Below are 21,660 nucleotides of genomic sequence, written 5' to 3' on the forward strand. Positions count from 1 at the left end.
CTGCCTCAAATCTTCCTCAACTTGACGCCATGGAAACCAAGGCCTTTCAGATTATTGGAATCTCTTGTGATGATGCTGAGTCTCGATTACTTCACCATCGCAGATCGGTTGGTGTTCTCTTTGTCTTCTACCGCCTCCTTTGTGGTCTTTCACCCTCTACTCTTTCTGTACTTTGTCCCTCTCCCAGGTTTCTGCAGGGCTCACATGGTCCACCAGGAACCCTCTTCTGCTAAAACGACCTAAATCCAGAATCACTGCTCATCTCCACTCATTTGTTCCTCTTTTTTCCTCCCTGTGAAGTCAACTTGAATCAACTTTAAATCAACTTGTGGAATCCTGAGAAATCTCACTCTCACTATGTCTCTCCAAAAGGACAGTCTGGAACCCCCCCCCCCCCCATCCACTTGCTCAACAATCCTCTTGAAGAAGTCCTTTCATTCAAGCTCCTGAGTCTCACTATCTGCCATGATCTTTCCTGGGAAAGCCACATTTCCAAGTTGGCCTCCAAAGTCAGTCACCGACTGGTAATCCTCCGGTGTGCAAAGTCCTTCCTTGGCACACCTGGGCTCCTAACCACATACAAAGCTTTCATCCGCAGCCTGATGGAGTTCTGCTCTCCCCTCTGGGCTGGTGCTCCTGCCTCTCATTGGCTTCACGCTGTGGAAACCAAGGCATTTAGGGTCATTGGTATCTCCCGCGATGAAGCTGAGTCTTTGGGTCTCACCGCAGGCAGGTCGGTGGTCTTTCTCTCTTCTACAACCTCCTCTCCGGCCTCGCCCCCCCCCCGATCTGTCTGTGACCCCCCCCCGCCATATTTCTGCAGGGCGCTGGAGGTCTGCCAGCAACCCACCTCCTTCAAATTCCTTGCTTTCCTTCCTGAAGGTCCCTGCAGTGTCCATCTTGTTTACACCGTGTACCCCGCGCCATCCCTCTGCCTTCTGCAGATCTCCTCATGTCTCTGTTCCACACTGTTCTTTTTTTCCTTCCCTCTCCTGCCCCTGTCTCCCGCTCCCGTTGTTATACGTTCTATGCATTTGCTCCAATACAAGCCTAAACATTGTATACAAAAAAAACTTCCACATCCTCTTCGATCTCATTCTACCCTCCAGATCTTCAAGACAGTTGTTCACCTCCATCTCAGATCATCCCGAATCCAAAACCATGATCTTTTTTACCCTCGTTAATCCCCACTGAAATCCCTCCTAATTTTCCAGTATTTCCTCCTTGGAGTTTCCTTCTGCATGCATGTGTGCTTCATGGCCTGTTTTTGTCTGTTACGTCCCCGTTCAGTGTGCTAATTCTCCCACAAAACTCGACGATGTACCGTACACAAAAAGAGGGGAACCGTCCTCAGTGACGGGAAAAAGTTTAAGTTAATCTCTCAATTTAAATAATATTTCATGGACTTTAAAAAGGTTAATTGTGTTTCACCTCTTGGTTTCACTCAGAGCCAAAGCTCTGAACTACTTGTACCTTCCACCGCAAAATGGTGGTGCCAAATAGGGCGGCAGAGGTTGGATTTGTCTCAAAAGAGAGCAAAATATCCTGGTTGTGAAATATAATTTGGCATCAACATTACTCATGCTTGTTCTCCCGTCATTTCAAAAGTGAATGTTGAGCTTTTCAATGCAGCGTGGGAAGCGGCCGCCGTAAACGGGAGACAGACGAACGCAGGAACAGACACCACCGTTAACAATATATAACAGATGACTTCCCTTCCAAGGAACCTCAACACAGAAAGAGACCATTCGGCCCACAAAGCCTGTACAATGATTGCTAACCTATCACTTTTTTTTCTATCCAATCAAGGCTCGTGGAAGAGCTATAACACTAAACGGATCAGGACTCAACAGGACAAAAGGAACAGCAGAGAAGGGGGACACCACAACGGAGTTGAAGGCCAAAATAGAGGAAGACTTGGACAAACAATGGGGTGTGGAAGAATGGGGTAGACAGGTTGATACAGAAGGAAACTCCCCCCCCCCTCCTTTCTCCTTCCCTCTCTCTTTATCTCATCCTTCTCTCCTCTCTCTCCCCCCACAGTAAGGCTCTCAGGGAAGAGATGGAGGTTGAGCAGTTGCGATTGGGGGGGGGGGGGTGTTTGATGACTTGGGGTTGGGAGGGGGAGGTTGAGGACTTGAGGTTTCCGCTTGTGGGAGGGGGGGGTGGAGAGTTGAGGACATGGTCACATTTTAAATTGTGCGGACGTTCCACGTGTCCCTGCTTGTACAGTCTATAATATTATCGAATTTTAATTTAATCCAGGGATATTTTTGTAACATTAAGACGAAACAAGACCGTTCAGAGGACGATCTCCATTTCCTCGCATTATTTAATAAACATTTTGTGACGTCACACAAATAACCGGAACCGATGTCGTCGCCGGAAATCGCTGTTAATTAAAACATGTATTTTACCACGAGGTTCATGAACGAACGGATGACGTACGAAGATTACAGGTGACGCGTATTATCGAGGACGGCCGGCTCTGAGGGGAGCACCCGCGAAGAATCTCTCTTCCCGCCGACTTGCTCGTCCTACGGGCGTCGTTAAAACGTCCGACGATTCCACAACAGACTCGCGAATTCAAAAGAGCGGAAGTGAGCGGAGAGAGCTCGGGGTTTACTTTCCGGGGCGCGAGAGAGGGAGAGCTGCGCGGGCACGCGAGGAGAGAGAGAACTGCGCGGGCACGCGAGGAGAGAGAGAACTGCGCGGGCACGCGAGGAGAGAGGGAGAGAACTGCGCGGGCACGCGAGGAGAGAGGGAGAGAACTGCGCGGGCACGCGAGGAGAGAGGGAGAGAACTGCGCGGGCACGCGAGGAGAGAGAGAACTGCGCGGGCACGCGAGGAGAGAGAGAACTGCGCGGGCACGCGAGGAGAGAGGGAGGGAGAACTGCGCGGGCACGCGAGAGAGGGAGAGTTGCGCGGGCACGCGAGGAGAGAGGGAGAGAACTGCGCGGGCACGCGAGGAGAGAGGGAGAGAACTGCGCGGGCACGCGAGGAGAGAGGGAGAGAACTGCGCGGGCACGCGAGGAGAGAGAGAACTGCGCGGGCACGCGAGGAGAGAGGGAGAGAACTGCGCGGGCACGCGAGGAGAGAGGGAGAGAACTGCGCGGGCACGCGAGGAGAGAGGGAGAGAACTGCGCGGGCACGCGAGGAGAGAGGGAGAGAACTGCGCGGGCACGCGAGGAGAGAGGGAGAGAACTGCGCGGGCACGCGAGGAGAGAGGGAGAGTTGCGCGGGCACGCGAGGAGAGAGGGAGGGAGAGCTGCGCGGGCACGCGAGGAGAGAGGGAGAGCTGCGCGGGCACGCGAGGAGATAGGGAGGGAGAGCTGCGCTGGCGCGAGACGCATCTCCACAGGGCCGAGGGCGCGAGCGGGTGGGCGCTTGGGATGCCGCTTCGCTTGGTCGCGCGCCCTTGAGATGCTGAGCGAGTGCGCGCGCACCTCCGAGTCCGAGGATCGTTTTCGGGGTGAGGCCCGGGCTGCGGGCACCGTGACGGCGTCGGAATTATTTAGTTTATACATGGACAAGTACGACTCGCACCAAGTTACCGTGAAAACCTCGTGATTGTGAATCGGTGTTAAAATGCTGTGACTCATTCTTGTGGTAAACGAGGACGTGAGGAAACTGTGGATAAATCGTCGCGTCGTCGACGCGTTTACCAGTGACGTCAGAGCTCCCATCAGCCACCTCTCTCGTTCCGCCATGTTGGAGTACTGGTGACACATGGAGCGCAATTTTCCGAGTATTTCCTCATTTTAACCCTTTAAAACGCTTGAATGGCATCTGAACCCACGGGGACTTGTGATGCTCGGACAATCCGTCACAATGACCTTATTTGCGATGAAATGTCGCTTTTTTAAGAGCAAGGGACGCAACGTGGTGACGGACTGATAAGACTCTGACACACGCACAACTGGATAAGTTTACAAATATAATTGTTGAGATATTGTTAATTATATGCTGTTATTCACCAACCACTGATTACTCTCCAGATGAACTGGGATCTGTATTGATGTACACTAAACCTTTCAGGATTCATGTGGGTCATGTCGCCATACCCGAGCATTCGAGACGGTTCCTGAGTTCGGGGTCTGTGTCATCGTACGGTCATGAAGGTTTCTCCATAAAGAGGTTAAAAAAGGATGAACTTATAAATGTTTAAGGTTTGTAGCGCAGCCGAGACTACAGGTATGGTATGTGCACTCGCCTTCGAGTTCGAATCCCGACCCATCTCTGCACTGTCACCCAGGCGGTGTTCCGAAGGCAGCGGGCGAGCCGTCAGTATGTCTGCCTTCCCTCAGATGGACGTTCAACTTGCTGTCCTATCTGCTGACGCTGGTTTTGTGGACGTTAAAGATCCCACGGTGTCCTTCACGATGAGGAGGACACTTATCGTCGGCACCACGGACAAATTACAAGTTCCTGCTCTGACCTCCAGGGGCAGTGATCTCCGCACTTCTAAATTATTGGTGGAGCACAACTGTCGTGTTTGTGCCGACTCAACGGGGATGAGACGAGACCAATGAGTGGAATAGATTTAATCGTTTTTTGTATTGTGACGTAATACCGAAGCCTAATTTGTTGGGGTTTTTTTTGTATATAAAATCGAGGTTTGTCGTGGAGCTGGAACATTGAACGATCAGGACATAACGGAACAAAAGGACAAGGAGAAAGAAAGGGGGATACACCAACGGCAGGGATAAGGGACAAAATAGAGGGAGATTTGGACAAATAAGGGATGTGGGGAAGAATGAGAGGTAGGGGAGGATGCATGGGGTGGACAAGATGGATACAAAAGGAAACTAGTAAACAGCTTGGCTTTAGGTGACATTAAGGGGGTAGAAAAGATCATGAGTTTTTTTTGTTGGGGTATGACCTGAGATGGTGGTGAATACCTGGAGGGAACGGCCAAATGCAGAATTAATACTGTCTGGAAAGCCCTGTGTTGGTATTCATGCACAGGGGCTCGTCCCGTGTGTACAAACAGCCTTGGATTCGTTTCCACCGCATGATGACGAGGTGTGCAGTCTTCCTCCCGATAGTTTGTCGGCTTTTTTCATATTGGTCCTTTATCACAGCTAATATTCAGTCCAATAAACTCCTTCAACTTGGTCACCTCCGTTACTAATCCGGTGGTATAGCTGCCACCTATTCAAGGCTATCCACAACTGCCAAGGGTGCTACCACCACCCATTCTTTCTGCCTTATGTGTTGCGTTCCTGGTTCTGCTGTGCCTGCTGGAGGACACCGTTTGAGTCGGTGTTCCCACAAGCTTGCCGTCAGAAAGCTAGAGGCCCAAACCCGAGTGCAGCATACTGGGAGGGTGCCTCGTCATCTGGTACATCATCTCGGGTCCCCTTCTCTGCCGGTTCACAACTGGAACCGTAACGAGCAAGGGATTCTGGGGATCCCTTCTGAGGATACTAGTTGCATTGTTGATGCCATCTGTAATGCTGCTTGCTTGTCTGTAAAGTTACCTGAAGAGCATCGCCCCCTCTTTACTTCTATGTGGGCCAATCATCTGTGGAACCTTCATCTTGATGATATTTTCTTTCTTTGCTTTTCCACCCACGAGGCCCCTCTTGGCTTTTTTTGGTCGACTCTTCCAATGTGGTGTGAATAAAATAAAAAAAGATGGACAATAGTGTCAAATGACCATTGTTGAAAGCACAAAAGCACCTGTGTGTGCAATCCAATATGGTGCACCAGAAGTTTGATGATGTCACCTCGAAAGGATATTTACTAGATTTGAAACTTTTGTCACACAAATTGTGAGAATCGTGGGTTGAAATTGAACACCAAACGGGCCATTCCTGGCTTGAAACGTAGTTATCATAATAGTCTCAGCGGCCTCATAAAGAACCTCGAAGACGGAGAGAGAGACACACACAGACACTCCAAATAGTGATATGTACATATTTGGACACCGATGGAGAGAGTTGAACATTTCCATGGTGAGGAGAGCTGTATACATACAGTATCTTCCATCATATAATGCACAGTGTAGTGCTGATGCTTTTCAAATTAATAATTTGAAATGAAAAAGTGTGCAACGGCAGCGTTATTCACGTGTGTCACTCCGCTAAATACTGCAATTGGTAGTGTGCTTATTACCAAGTTGGTTGGTCACTTGGTTGGTTTCCAAGAAACATTTCATCTGATCTAAACTGTGCAGCGTCTACCGCATTTACAATACAGTATATTCATTAAAAAAAATCACAAGGTACCGGCGTAGCTCTGTCGGTGACCTTAGCGAAGTTCCAAAAATCCCTGGCACCTTCAGTTGAACGTTAGACCTGGCCAGCGGATTCTTGAAAGACTTGAACAAAAAAAACAGCTGACCCCACAAGAACATCAGAATATTTGGGGCTTCTAAATAATTAGTGGTGGTGGTTCTGGTGATGATAGTAGTGGTAGTACCAGTAGTAGTAGTAGTACCAGTAGTAGTAGTAGTAGTAGTATTAGTAGTCGTCGGACTACCAGTTGTAGTCGTAGTAGTAAAACTGATGTCTCCCAATGACCTTATCCAATATGAGATATGTTCAAGCTTCTCCGTGAGCCTTGGCACACTATTTAAAACTAGACAGTTCATGTAACTTTCCCCATGCAATCTTGAGAAACATAAACAAGGGCGTGGTCTGCGAGCAGCAAATTTGATTGGTTGATGCCGTAAAAATTTTGTCGAAGTACTGCTAAACGGAAGGGTTTTGAAAGTGAAAAGAAGGCGATTTGTGTTTTACTGTACGGTCTTCAAATATATAGTTAAGTGGAAATAAAATAAATATTTTAAAGGTCGTAGAAAACCGGAAGTTTACTGCCGTTGATGCAGCGTCTATTATACCGCCTGATTTAACAGGTTACCATAGTTCTTCGTGCCTGTTGTTTGTGTCCATTATGACATCCTTAAAAACAGTAAGTTTCCTGCTTGGAATGATTTCAATGTTATTTGAATGCCAGGCAGATAGGCGGAGTGAAAAAAATATCTCGCTCTTCTGTACGCATGTGCGATTGGGATGAATTCGGGTACGAAGGAAGAACGGTGAAACTACCAAACTGTTTTCCGATTCGTGTTCAAAATATAACATTTAATTGAGACAAGTTGTTCCTCGATCATAAATTGATGTTTGTAAACAGTCAGACAGAGTGAAATAATTGCTTAACCCCACTTTAGCTGCATGTGCGTGAGGTAATAACTCCTTGTTCTGCTTTCAGCAACCCAATCTCCATGTAATTGCTCACATCCCTCTTATTTGGAAAAAGGTATCTAATTCACTCAATTCCTCTGCTGTAGGTGAGGATGTGACTTTGAAACCCAGACGTATTGGCAACCAAAACATTGTGTGGCGTCTTGAGCAGCGGCGCGTAGACTCCAGCCCCCCTGGTACTCACTGGTACAAGGTAAGGCAAGTTTCACTCGGTCAAATACCCGTGTACCATGCAAATCACCATAATTACCTCCGCCATCGACGGTGAACGAGGTTATGTTTTCACCCCTCTCTGTCTGTTTGTCTGTGTGCAGTATATCTCAAAAAGTTGTGGACAGATCCGGATTGGATTTTGTGGACAGGTTCGGTGTGTGACAAGGATGAATTGATTAGATTTTGTTGATGATCCGGATCCAGAAACTAGAATTTTAAAAGTGATTCTTCACCATTGAGAGATCAGGCCAAAAACGCTTCATAGCACGATATCTCAAAAAGTTGTGGACGGATCTGGATGAAACTTGGACACGTTGGGTGTGTGACCACGACAAATTGATTCGATTTTGGTGAAGATCCGGATCCGGATCTGGATATGAGAATTATTTCATTTTTAAAGTGATTCTTTGCCATTGAGAGTTCGGGCCAAAAACGATAATATAGCATATGTCAAAAATGTATTGGGCCCAAAATGTTCTCGTGGATCAGTCATTACGTGGCGGAGGTATGTGCTCTACCGAGTGCTCTTCTAGTTTGAACGGTGTTCTCGTTATTTTTGTATTTTAAATGGATAACTTTAGAAGTGATCTCAATAATTGGATACCAACTTTGGTTTGGCATTCCCTTCAGAGCACGTAGCTCATTGGGATCGGATCAAAGTTTCAAATCCCATGTTTTGCTGGTTTGTCCATAGTCCACTAATATTCTTGTAATTAATGTCGAAATACACTGATGTCTCCTACTCTCGTTATCATGCATGTGACACATGAAGCAGCCTCTACTTGAGCCCGAGACACTGAAGAAAATATAGACTGCATCTCAACTTCGAAACTTCTCATTAGAACAAAGTTTATAAAATGCAAGTTGAAATATCTATGGATGGTGTGATACGTCAAAGGTATCCAAACTTTGAGTCTTGTTTTGTACGAATCATACCAACAGAGATTTAGTGGTGCAGTTTTATTGGTGCTTTTTGGACTTTTTACTTGGATACCTTAATGAGAAAATGCAAGTACTTGATCTGGCAATTTTTTCTTTTGCACTTGAATGTTGAACCGATGTACCAGGTGCGCCGACTACACCAGAATGTTGTTCCGAACTTCACGGTCGTGAATGTGGAGAAACCACCGGGCTTCCTGCGAAAGTTTTCTCCCGATGGTCGCTATTTCATCGCTTTCTCTGCTGACCAGACATCACTGGAGATATATCGTTACCAAGGATGTCAGGTACCACCACTGACTGAAAATGTATCATGTTGGCCTTGGTTTAAATTTTTTAAAATCGATTTGTGCTAAAAATGTAAATTCTTCTTTTATACTAAAAGTCAATGTTTTTATTACGTTTGTAAATATGTGCATGGCTCACAAAGTGGGTATGCTGTGGTATGTTTGTGGGAAATTCCACATAAAACTATTATGAGGGAGTTAGACAAACCATCAATGGTCAGAAATGAAAGTGGACATCTTGGGGAACCTGTAGAAACCGGCAATATCATTCTCTCCCTTTCCCTGTTTTATTAAAGGTGAATTAAAGCAACAGAATATGGGTATTGTAACCTTAGAAATGTTACAGTTTGATTGGTAAAATTTTATTTTACTGTACGTTTATGTGACAGTTATTTTGAGTGTGGTGACTCAGAATGTGAACTTTGGTGTCTCTTTTATGTTTTGATGATTTTCTGGCATCTACCCTTCTGATGAAATAATGGATTCGTACATAACGCTTCGTGTCCACTGCATCGAGAAAAATAAGGAGTCCAGTGTTGATAATGTTTCTCATGATTTTTATTCCAAATCTCCCTTAATTTCTTGGAAATATGACAGAGTCTAACAGCAGAAAAATACAGATCAAAATTGTGATCAGAAAAATAAAACTAGGACTGCAAGTAATCCCGTTATGTACGAATCATCATATCTCGTCGGACGCAAATAACGCAAGCATTAGAAAATCTTGCCGTCTTGCAAACTTCCCCGATTGATGGAAATAATAGGCACTTGCAAGCATGTCAGCACATTTCCATTCGCGATCGAGTGCAGCGTTTGTCTTCGTGTCCGTGTCTTTGCGAGAGCCATAATGTACGAATCCAGCGTGAAGACGCTGAGCCGAACGAGGTGACTCGCATTTGTCTGATTATAATTCTTCATTTCAACCAATGCTAGAATTTTTTTGGTACTTCGTGAGGATCCGAGAGGTAAGAATTATGTTTTTCGTTTCATGTTTAAAGTGATTATTTTCAAAAGTTTGAAAGAAATAGATTCGATTTTAACGTTATTTTTCGCTTACAAGTGTGGCTTTCTTTGCTACTGAACGTGTCTGTGTTTTCTTCATAATTTATAACATCGGACTCTCTCAAAATGTGTTGTTTTTTTCTTTTTCCTGTCACATATTGAGCCTGTTTAAAAAGGCAGAGTAAAAATTATCTGTTTCTTATCCCAAAATATAATATTTACGTTGTTTTTTTTCATCCGATTCCATACATAACGCTGACGCCAAGCTCAAAATTCGAACGTGTATTTACAGTGTTGTATATATTCAGTGGTAACTAAAACCGGATGTGCTGCAGGTCTAAAAATTTAGATTTAGCTATTTGAATACATGCAGATTAACATAATGGGTTGCATTTCATGTTTCCCTAAACTTTTTTTTTTTGCCCTTTGTGTAACAGTACGTGTACCCACTTTGTGAGCCATGCACATATGCTTGATTATCAAGTTATCTAATTCCGTCAAGTCGTGTACAACTTCTGGTGCCATTCATGATCAGATTTATCCAAACGTCTCTATCCTGAACAGCTTCCCCATGCTCTGGCAGACAGCTTGGTTGCAGCCTTTACCCCATCGATTCAGGGCAAACAAGGTCTGCCTCTTCCTCTTTTCCCCTCAAACCATACCCAGCATAGTTGACGTCTCCAGAGTCTCGTTTTCTTCATACATGATGCGTCCAACCAAAGTATGGCAGTTGAAGACATATGAGGGCCATAGCAAAAGTCATGAGCAGGTTTATTGTGCAGTAAAACAAAGGTACATGCAAGAAAACTGATATTGTCAATAGGAACTGGACATATCACATTACTTTTCTCCAAAATATTCAGAAAGATCCACACATTTCTACCAGCCATGCACAAGCCCCTGTGGTAGAAGTCCAGTCCAACACTTCGCAACCAGCGACACATGGCTACCTGGATTGCCTCGTCATTTTCATTGTGCTGGCCTCTCGTGTGATCTTTTCAAGGGCCGGAGCAGATGGTAGTCCGAGGGGGCCAAGTCTGTACAGGAGGTGGGGGAGCATTTCCCAGCCAGTCTTTGTGATTTCCTCCATTGTCAAGTGTGCAGTGTGAGGTCGAGATGACAGTTTTTTTCATCGGGTGCTTTTTATTTGCTGAAGTGTACGTTTCAGTTTCTTGAGTGTCTGAACATTGCAAGCCATGTTAATGGTTTCCCCAATGGCCAGGAAATCAACCAGTATGCATCCCTCGGCATCCCACAAGATGGTTCCCATAACTTTTCCGGTGGAGAGTACTCTTTTCACCTTCTTCTTTATTGGAAGTGTAAAGTGATGCCACTCCATCCTTTGCTGCTTGGTTTCTTGGTCAAAAGTGGAACCGGCTTTTATCACCAGTCACGACACGGAACAGGAAGTCATCGCCCTTGGCAGCATGTTGTTGAAGCCATGCTTTAGACCCTGTCACACCTTGACGATTTAACCAGCGTATGCTGGACATATGAAAAATTTGGCTAAAACTCTGGCACACGTCGAATACGTTATGGGTAAGTTTGTATACGTTAAGAGCACGCTGGCATACGTCGTACGCTGGCATACGTCGTAGTACGTTGGCATACGTCGTACTATGCCGAGCTGTTAGACAAATTTTCCATGCTTGAAATTTTTCGACGTATGCCAGCGTATGACTCTCACATTCCGCATAACGCTGGCTATAAGTTGTAGTATAGGCACGTTACACGATTGTTGACACACGTCGACACATGTTACTTGTAAGTTGCTCATAAGTCGAAACGCGTCGAGGTAATGTTTAGCGTACCCGAAACTTATTTCTAACCTATGAGTAACGTGTTGTAGGCACGTTACGCGATCGTTGACACACGTCGACACACGTTACTTTAAGTTATTGATAAGTCGAAACACGTCAAGGTAATGGTTAGCGTCAGTGTTCCAGACTCCCTGGTTTTTTTTTTGGTCTTTTTTTCTTCGGTATGACGGTGATGTTGACACTTCGATTTCTAGTGCGGTTATAATATAATTAATAGGCTGCCGCTCAACGATTTAAATCATAACTGCACTAGAAATCGAAGTGTCAACATCACCGTCATACCGAAGAAAAAAAATATATTAAAAAAACCAGGGAGTCTGGAACGAGGCCCGCCCCATCATGCCATGGGTCAACATTGCAGGCAGGTGGTGGTGTGATGGTGTGGGGTGTGTTTTCATGACACACAATGGACCATTTTTATTTTTTGTATACACTGTCGAGGCTCGTATGAGAGCCTCATACACAGAACGTACAACAAGGGGAGCAGGAGACAAGAGCGGTAAGAGAGGGAAGGAAAAAAAACAAGTGTGGAACTAAGACATGAGATCATCTGCAGAAGGGAGAGGGATGGGGTGGGGTACACAGTGTAAACAAGATGGACACTGCAGGGACTTTCAGGAAGGAAAGCAAGAAATTTGAAGGAGGTGGGTTTGGGGTGGATTAGTGGGGGTAGAAAAGATCGTGGTTTTGAATGGGGGTAGATAAGAGATGGTGGTGAACAGCTGTTCTGAAGACCTCGAGCGAAGAACGGACCCCTTGATAAAAGTGGAGGAACGTTTGAATGTCACAGGATATCTCAACATCATTGCCAATCAGGTGCATCCCTTCATGGCAGCAGTGCATTCATCTGCGAATGAATTTCTTCAGCAGGTTTATGCCCCATGCCACAAGATTGTCCAGGAATGGTTCCACGAACATGACGGTGAATTCAGCTTACTGCAGTGGCCTGCCCAGTCACTAGATCTCAATCCAATTGAGCATCTGTGGGATCAGATTGAACGAGTTATTCAGAGTAGAGATCCACTACCAGCCAACTTGACAACTGTGGGAAGCATTGGCGTCAACATGAGCCAACATCCCTGTGGAATGCTTTCAACACATTGTAGAGTCCATGTCCTGATGAATTGAGACTGTTCTGATGAGGGCAAAAGGGGGTGCGACTCGATATTATGAAGGTGTGTGTGTGTGTGTGTGTGTGTGTGTGTGTGTGTGTGTGTGTGTGTGTGTGTGTGTGTGTGTGTGTGTGTGTGTGTGTGTGTGTGTGTGTGTGTGTGTGTGTGTGTGTGTGTGTGTGTGTGTGTGTGTGTGTGTGTGTGTGTGTGTGTGTGTGTGTGTGTGTGTGTGTGTGTGTGTGTGTACACGCACACATATACATATACATATACATATACATATACACTACATGGCCAAAAGTATGTGGACACCTGCTTGTCCTACATCTCATTCCAAAATCATTAACATTAATGGAGTTGTTCCCCCCTTTGCTGCTATAACAGCCTCCACTCTTCTGGGAAGGTTTTCCACTAGATGTTGGAACATTGCTGCAGGGATTTGCTTCCATTCAGCCACAAGAGCATTAGTGAAGTTGGGCGATTAGTTCTGGCTTGCAGTCAGCATTCCAATTCATCCCAAAAGTGTTAGATGGGGTTGAGGTCAGGACTCTGTGCAGGCCAGTCAAGTTCTTCCATATTAATCTCGACAAACCATTTCTGCATGGACCTCACTTTGTGCACGGGGGCATTTTCATGCTGAAACAGGAAAGGGCCTTCCCCAAACTGTTGTCACAAATTTGGAAGAACAGAATCGTCGAGAACGTCATTCTATACTGTAGCGTTAAGACTTTCCTTCACTGGAACTAAGGGTCAAAACCCGAACAGTTGGTACAATGCATTCGGGCAGGTAGCGCCAAACTCTGAACATCCACCAAACTCAGATTCGTCCGTCGGACTGCCAGATGGTGAAGCGTGATTAATCACTTCAGAGAACGTGTTTCCACTGCTCCAGAGTCCAATGGTGGTGAGCTTTACACCACTCCAGCCGACGCTTGGCATTGCGCATGGTGATCGTAGGCTTGTGTGCAGCTGCTCGGCCATGGAAACCCATTTCATGAAGCTATCGATGAACAGTGTTTGTGCTGACGTTGCTTCGAGAGGGAGTTTGAAACTCTGTAGTGAGTGTTGCAACTGACAACAGACAATTTTTCCATGCTTCGTGCTTCAGCATTTGCCGGTCCTGTTCTGAAAGCTTGTGTGGCCTACGACCACTTCGTGGCTGAGCTGTTGTTTCATCCTAGACGTTTCCACTTCACAATAACAGCAATTATAGTTGACTGGGGCAACTCTAGCAGGGCAGAGATTTGATGAACTGACTTGTTGGAAAGGTGACATCCTATGATGGTGCCACGTTGAAAGTCACAGAGTTCTTCAGTATGGCCCATTCTACTGCCAATGTTTGTCTATGGAGATTACATGCTTGTGTGCTTGATTGTTATACACCTTTCAGCAATGGGTGTGGCTGAAATGGCCGAATCCATTCATTAGAAGGGGTGTTCGCAAACTTTTGGCCATGTAGTGTATTGTTACGGATCTGGAAACCATAAGCATTTAACATACAGATTTCCCTAAAGTCAGATATGTCGTTAAGTATGTGTGTAGTCAGATCCCCTTCCTTTTGTCTCGTGGGAGAATCAAAGGCGTGCGTTGCGATTTCTTTTAGTTCGGTTATTACATCTAACAAGCCATCTCACAACCATCCCATCTGCATGACCCCTCGGCCCATTACGATCTACGGTACCATCACGCTTGCAGCCCACGGTTCGTGAGCCACAGCGCACCTTTGCCTGAGACGGATTCCCAAGGATGTTCGAAGCAGTTTCACCACCAAGACCTTTCTCGAACACACGCGGAGGGGAGGGTCGGCTTTCTCCAAACAAGGCCGAAACCCCGCCCCAGAAAGGTATGCCGTGGGACCCTGTCCAATCAAAGGCGGACAGCGAGGTGTGTTCACCAAGGCCCCTCCCCGCTGAGGGAGGTCCATAAAAATCCCCGAGCACTCTCGGAGAGCAGAGTTTTTGGTGGGTTTTTGTTGTCACGAAAGGGGTTTTTGCTGTTACGAAGGGGTTACGAATGCTGTTACGAAGGGGTGGTAACAGTGGTTGTTACGAGGGTTGAGCAGAAGGTCGTCGAGGCGGCGAACGTGTCTCTGCTGGCCCTCTACAAGGAAGGAAAGAGCGACCCCCCCCCCATGGACCCAGAACATTCACCACCCGAGCTCCGCCACGAACCTCGAGTCCCACACGTGCAACTGGGGACCAAACCAGCGACCATCGTCAGGTGCCGCAGCACGGAGTACCCCCTTTCTCCAACGGCCAGGTACCCATCCGAACTCTGACCCCCAGCTTGTCTCTCTCCTCGGCTACGAGGGTCCAATAAAGAACTCTGGGTTTCTTTTCATTTGTGTGTGTGTGTGTGTGTGTGTGTTTGCGTGTGGGCCCGTCTGGTAAGTAGAACAGAATAAGTGTTTTTGAAACATTGTAAATACTGCTTGCATATTCACGTTGTCTTGCCTTTGTCTTTTACTGCAAATAAAACTTGTTAGAAATGTTCCCAGTTAGTTTCCGTTCTTTCTTGAATTGGTCCAGCATGGTTCGGATCTGATTTTTAGCCGGCTTTTATCCCCGATAATCCGTTCATCCCAGCCGGCTCAGCTTTGGTAGTTTCTGCTCGGCTGCACCCGAACCGGAGTTGGTAGTCGGCAGGTGGAACTCCACCGCAGTCGGTAGAGTGACCCGGTTCGAGCAAGACGTGTCGAGGGCGTGGTTTCCCTGGTAGTCGAAATCGCGTAGTTAATTAGGTAAATTGGTTATAGACAAATAGACCCTACGCTACGCGGTTGAAATATTGGCGACCACGGTTGGTTCAGCGACCTGCCGCGTCATGGAATTATCCGGAGCGACGGCCTACAATTCCAGGGAGTCTGGTGGAGACGACGTAGCTTTCCCCACCTCGTGGTCATTCTCGCCACCGACCCCCAGCCTGCAACAGTATATATACACCTGGTTTTGGCTTTGCAGTTAAGGCGGCTGGCTTTGGACATTAGGGTCCTGAGTTTGAGCCCCTATTGGCTGTTGAATTAATACCAAGTGGGGTTGACTTAGCCTGTCATCCTTCTGAGGTCAGTGAAATGAGTACCAGTGAACTGGGGTAATAACCATTTGGGGTAACCTGCGTCAGAGTGGCGACCCGTCCAGGACTGCGCTCCTTGCCAATGAAACTGCCTCGGCAGCCCAATGTGCCTTTAAGGCACGAAAGGAATGCTATTTATTATTATTTTATTTACATATCTGCCCTGTCTGCTGCTGCTTTTCACGCTTGCAGGTCTTTCTCAGAGGGATGCCTGCCATCATTGTGGAAAGTTTCCAACATCATCCTTGTTTACACTAAGGGGGCCAAAAAATATCTTCTTTAACTACAGATCAACCAGCTTTCTTGAAATCAGGAGCAAAGTGATGTATGTAGTTCCTTATTGCCGCAGACAAGGCTTGCCTTTTCTCCATCTCCGTTTCCAGATCATCAGTTTGGATTGCATCCTGGCCACTCTATTCTCGACATCCCTTTCCTGCTTTCTCAGTGATGGATCAATGCCCTGAACTTCGGACAAGAGGTCTCGGGAAGTTGCTCTGAATATACTGAGGTTTAAATACGTCTGTCTTGCACCCTACCCTACTTTCAGAATGGTCTACAAATAGCATTTGGCGGTCATCTCTTTAATTCGCCTGAGAGATTTCCTCTGTGCAAGCAGTAACACTTCCTTTGCAGGTTGATATCCCTCCATGCAATGTTCTCAATCCAATCCTGTTTTTGGCCGATTTATAAATAACCTTTCAACCTTCCTGAGAACCAAGCGACTGTATTCGGGTCAATATCACTTTGCAGATTTTTTTCTGACCCGAAATCTTTCTTTGGAGCTCCTCAGCCATCTGGAATGATGGTTGTTGCTGGAAAGTCCCAAACGCATCTCTTCACAAAGATCGTCAAGGAAATCCTCAAAGCCTTTGAAAATCGTTGGCTTTATCATAAGCTACGGCCTCACTCATTTCCCTTTCTTCCTTTTGTGGAATTATTTTCATTTGTCTATCCTTTCCTGCCCTCCCTTTCAGTTTTCAAGATGGCAGTCTATCACCATCTGGTGTTGTCTCCCATGCCAACCCATGAGATTTTGTTTTTTTTTCTCTTCTTACATCTGCCCGTATCCCTTAATACTGATGCCGTTTTCTTGTGGACACTTTTTTGACCTGCTTCTATCCACCGTGTCATTGCTTTGTTGATCTCGCACCCTCGGTCATAGTACTATTCCACGAACCTCTATGTAATGTTAAAAAAAAACCCAGGAAAGCTAAATCCTTACCCTCAATTATCACGACTCGGTTGAAGAAGATTGTGGAAGTGATAATGAGTTCCGACTCTTTGGAGGAACGGTGCTTTAAACTGTGGGGAATTGCCATGTTATTGTTTAATTTGGGTTCATGTGGTTTCATGTTCTTCACTGCAGCATTCTTGTGCAAACCTTCAGAACCATACGTGGCCTTGCAAGTGAGAGCATATGACCCAAATGACCCTGAGCATTGTGTTCCCCCGTAGGCTGCCGAGAAGCTGCTGCAAGGCTTTTCAGGTGATGTGCTTGTGAACGGGGCAGTGCCCAGGGCCACAGAGGTGTGCGCACGCCTCTTTGACTGTTTCTTCCAGCTCGTGCATTGCACGAGCGTGGCACCACCCGGAGAGCACCTGAACCGAGAGTGCAGCCTATTCACCGATGACGGCCGCCACGTCATTGTGGGCTCGGCGGCCTATCACCCTGATGAACAACAGCCACTGTTTTATGAGGCAAAGCGACACACCCATTCATAAAACAGTCCATCCTGATATTAATCATCTTTTATATGACATCTTGCCTTTACTTTAATCTTTATCTCTTTCTTCACGACCTCACCCCCGTCCACCCACTCCTTTCCTCTTTTTCCCACCTACATTCTTGCACTTCCTTATTATCTCTGTATTTCCTTCTACTGCTGTACCTCATCAGGTGTACCGCAACAATGAGTCGGTGACTCCCAACCCAAAATCCCCGCTGGAGGACTATTCCCTCCATGTCGTTGAATTGAAAAGCGGAAGGTTGTGCGACTCTCGCCGCTTCCGCTGTGATAAGATCTTTCTCTCACACAACCAAGGCTTGTATCTGTATCGGTCTGTGCTGGCGGTGCTTTCAGTGCAGCAACAGACAATTCACGTGTTCCAGGTACGAGCTTGAGAGCTGTGGGTGGTGTGGGGTTTACCGTTTTCTCTTGGCTTCACATCTAATTTGTAAAAATGTCCCAGGAGACCTGAAGCTGAGCGGACTGACATGTTTGACACTTGGGGATTGTTTTATCGGATTTAGGAAAAGTTTTGTGTGAGGTAACGACTTTCATCTGTGAACAGATCACACCTGAGGGAATGTTTCTGGATGTTCGGTCCATCGGGCGTTTCTGCTACGAGGATGACCTACTTACGCTGTCTGCGGTTTACCCTGCGATCCTGTATCCTGGTTCAACACAAACCGGTCAGTTTGTCACGGTTCCCTGGTCATTAGCTTCACTAGATTTTACTACATTTTGACCAAATCATCACGGTGTAGCACTTCCCGGAATTTATCGGTGACCTTTGGAAGACGCTAACAAAATTGATCATACTTGGCTCTCACAACTTTGTGCTGTTGACAGATAAATGTCTGACCTGCTGGTTTTACCGACAGTTTAATCGAATGCAATTCACCTTCTCGTAAAGCACCGGATACTTCGTTATTCATTTTGCTTGACCAATCAACAGAACCTTTCAGTTAATTCAATGACAAAGCCAAATGAAAGAAAGAAAGAAAGAAAAAGCAAAGCGGAAATTTGTGTGCATTTCGACACGGGGCGCATTGGGACATCCCGTCCACAAGCTATTCTTGGGCAACGGTATCAAGTGCCAACACGTTGGTTCAAAATTATATTTTCCTTGATCAAAATAAAATTATATTCCTGATTTCAAATTTTTATTTTGATAAATGAGATGCCAACACATTGGCACTTTTATATTATATTACTGGCTTCGAATAGCTTTCCTCTTCCATACAAATATATCGAAAATATCTTCTTTTCTGAGATGCTCGACTAAGTCGTTAAGGCTGGAATTTGTGCATCGTGCCGGTGATAGCTCGCCTACTCTTCACGAAGGACACCGTGGGGTTCTTTATCGTCCGCCAATTAATGCCAGCAGACATGACACCCATTTTAACGTCCATCCGAGGGACGGCACACCCATTGACGAATCACCCTGCCTGTGAAACAGTTTATAGATGACAGTTTATAGCCCGGTTGGGATTCAAACCCAGGCGAGACAGCTTAGAGGTGAATGTATGTACCTCTAGGGCCTAGGCCATCCTTCTAGCCCATATCTAATGATGAATAAATGAAAATACATTAACAAGTGAAGTTTACAGATTCGTTTGGGTGAGACAGGCCGCGGAGCTGCCATTGTCCATTCGCCGTAAAGACGTGAGAGCACGTCTGGTGCATCGACATTGCTTCATCGATCACCATGGAAACTTACAGCCAGTTAGGGAAGATGCATATTTCGGTCCAGTTCGCTCCGGTGTATTGTTTAGGGCGGCGCGGTTTGTTGAAACATTCGATTGCAATGCAAGCAGTGTTTTGAGGTACGATGCGAGTTACAACAAAGGATGTTGAAGTTTTAAGATTTTGATTGATGCGTCGCAATTTCATGAGTAAAATATATTCACTTGTGAAACGCCCAAGACGCTTTTGGGTAATTTCCATGCACACTAACGTGCTGTGCTGTGGAGTTTCGGGACTTTTAAACTGATTAGTGCACACCCAAATGAGATCAATACGCACATTTCTGGGTAATTATCTGCTCTTTGAAGCTCACAATACTTTCCCAGTTGAGAAATGCTTGAAAATATTTGCTTGGCAAATTTCATGAACTAGCAGAGTCCGCCCTACGGGCGGTCATTATGACACATGAAATGAAAAGCACAAAAAATGCACAATGCAAACAATTTCGTGTTGCCTCCAATTGTTGTTTTATTGGTTCACGAAAAAGTAAGTGACCACTATATTCGTTATTGGTGTCTGTCTGTCTGTCTGTTGGGTAGTCCATCTAGTCTACCCTTATTATCAGTATTTCCGTCGATATGTTTGTCTGTCTGTATGTATGTCTGTTCGGTCCAGTGCTCCGTTAATACAATGGCGATTTCGATGAAACTTGGTTGGTAGGTTCATACCATGACCTAGTTGTGTGCAAATGAGAACCGTTGCTATGGACCCATCCGTTGCTTAGCAATGGACCTTCAAATTTTTCCAAAAAATCTCAAAAATTAATTTTTTCGACAATCAAAAATCGGGCCACGAGCGACTGTGGGCAGTACATTCAGCCGTATTGTCAAAAATTTCCAGCCGGATCCTATGAAAACTGTCGGAGAAGATGGACTTTGAATGAACCCTGGTCGAAAACAATTAAAAAAACGAAGTTCGTTATATCTCAGAGACTATGAGTCAGATATACATGAAACTGGTATGGTAGGTTCATGGTATGTCCTAGTTATGTGTGAAAAAGAACCGTTGCTATTGATGCTTTTGTTGGCTAGTAACGGCTGAAAAACGACAATTCGACTTCATCGACTACCCATGTCCGCCTACCGGCTTGTCTGTCTGTCTGTCTGTCTGTCCCGAGCATAGGTCCGTGGGTTTTGATCCGATCCTGATAAAATTTTGGTGGGAGGTTTATATCGTGATCTAGTTGTGTTTTGCTGAGAATGGGCGTGGTGCGCCCATTATGGGTGGAGCCACGCCCAAAAAACGTGTTTTTAGGGGGTAGCCGATTTCAATTTGCATCTTCTCCGAGGGGGTTTGTCGAATCTGGCAGGGGTTTCAGTATTTGGTTAGCCCAATGGCACCTGCTCGACATCCCTTTCCTGCTTTTCCAGTGATATATCAATGCCCTGATCCTCCCCAATTGCCCCACGGAGCTCGATTTTTCATTTTCATCACAAGGTCACGAACTTAGAAAATTGCGAATTTTGACATAAAAATCCATCTTCTCCGAGGGGTTTGTCGAATCCGGCAGGGGTTTCAGTATTTGGTTAGCCCAATAGCACCTGCATAGCCCCACGGAGCTCGATATTTTTTTTTTTTTTTTCATTTTCATCCCAAGGTCAAGGTCACGAACTTAGAAAATTGCGAATTTTGACATAAAAATCATATGACCGCCCAAACTTAGAGAGCTAGGATGACAATATTTTTTTATGCATAATCTTGAGGTCATTCCCCACCTAAAGTCTTGAAACCATTTTGCTCTATCTCGAACACCTTGCCCGTGGCGCCCCCTTCAAGTTTGTTTTTACGCTGATTTCATCAAAGTATGGATAATCCGAGGAGTGCGAAATGACGCAATATTGTTCCTGGAATGTTCCAGAGGAAGTTTTGCACCAAATGTCAAAATCCTTGACCTTTAAAGTTCACAAAGATCAAATTTTCAAAGTTGTGGGAATCGAACCGGGTTTTCGACCTTCTTCGACGAACTAACTCCAATAAGCTATAGCACGTTTCTTTCTTTCCTTCTTCTTCTTCTTCTTCTTCTTCTTCTTCTTCCAGCTGCTCCCGTTAGGGGTCGCCACAGCGGATCATCCCTATGATCCGCATAGTGATTTGGCACACATGGCACGCCGGATGCCCTTCCTGACACAATCCTGGTCGCCTCTTACGACACAGGGATATGGTACACCTATTTTAACCGGGGTATACACCGGCCCAGTACACTGGTACTCATTTCGCCGACCTCGGAAGGATGACAGGCTGAGTCAACCCCCTGGTGTATTAATTCAGTGGCCCAACGGGGCTTGAACTCAGGACCTTTTGGATCCCAAGCCGCTGCCCTAACCACTGCGCCAACACCAGGCTAAGCTATAGCACGTATCCTGTTTCCTTATTTTAATGTCCACAACGTTGTTTTGTGACCTTTAAAGGTTATGCAAGGGTCAAATTTTGAAAGTTGTTGAATGAAACCGGGTTTTCGACATTTTGCAGCTAATAACCTGTCATTCGTACCACATCATTTTTGATAGTTTTTATAACTTGGTCAAAAATTATCA

At 45.8% G+C, this 21,660-nt stretch overlaps 1 protein-coding gene across 5 annotated transcripts in view; it reads left to right on the forward strand.

The window, feature by feature from the left end:
• The first annotated feature begins 2,396 nt into the window (after positions 1 to 2,396).
• Positions 2,397 to 21,660, forward strand: part of DET1 (DET1 partner of COP1 E3 ubiquitin ligase) — a 32,278-nt gene continuing 13,014 nt past the window's right edge. The window contains exons 1-7 of one of the 5 annotated variants that reach the window (XM_085890670.1): positions 2,397 to 2,949; positions 3,324 to 3,472; positions 7,298 to 7,404; positions 8,492 to 8,650; positions 17,112 to 17,354; positions 17,554 to 17,766; positions 17,949 to 18,069. In XM_085890670.1, coding sequence (XP_085746796.1) covers positions 3,424 to 3,472; positions 7,298 to 7,404; positions 8,492 to 8,650; positions 17,112 to 17,354; positions 17,554 to 17,766; positions 17,949 to 18,069 — 892 coding nt within the window. In that variant the 5' untranslated portion in view covers positions 2,397 to 2,949; positions 3,324 to 3,423. Of the gene's footprint in view, positions 2,950 to 3,019; positions 3,257 to 3,320; positions 3,473 to 7,297; positions 7,405 to 8,491; positions 8,651 to 17,111; positions 17,355 to 17,553; positions 17,767 to 17,948; positions 18,070 to 21,660 lie in introns of those variants that run through there. The other 4 variants (XM_085890673.1, XM_085890668.1, XM_085890669.1 and 1 more) reach the window with 4 other exon arrangements.

This window comes from Eptatretus burgeri, chromosome 8 (genome assembly GCF_056783735.1).
Source record: "Eptatretus burgeri isolate ZD-2024b chromosome 8, Ebu_testis_v1, whole genome shotgun sequence".
NCBI lineage: Eukaryota > Metazoa > Chordata > Myxini > Myxiniformes > Myxinidae > Eptatretus > Eptatretus burgeri.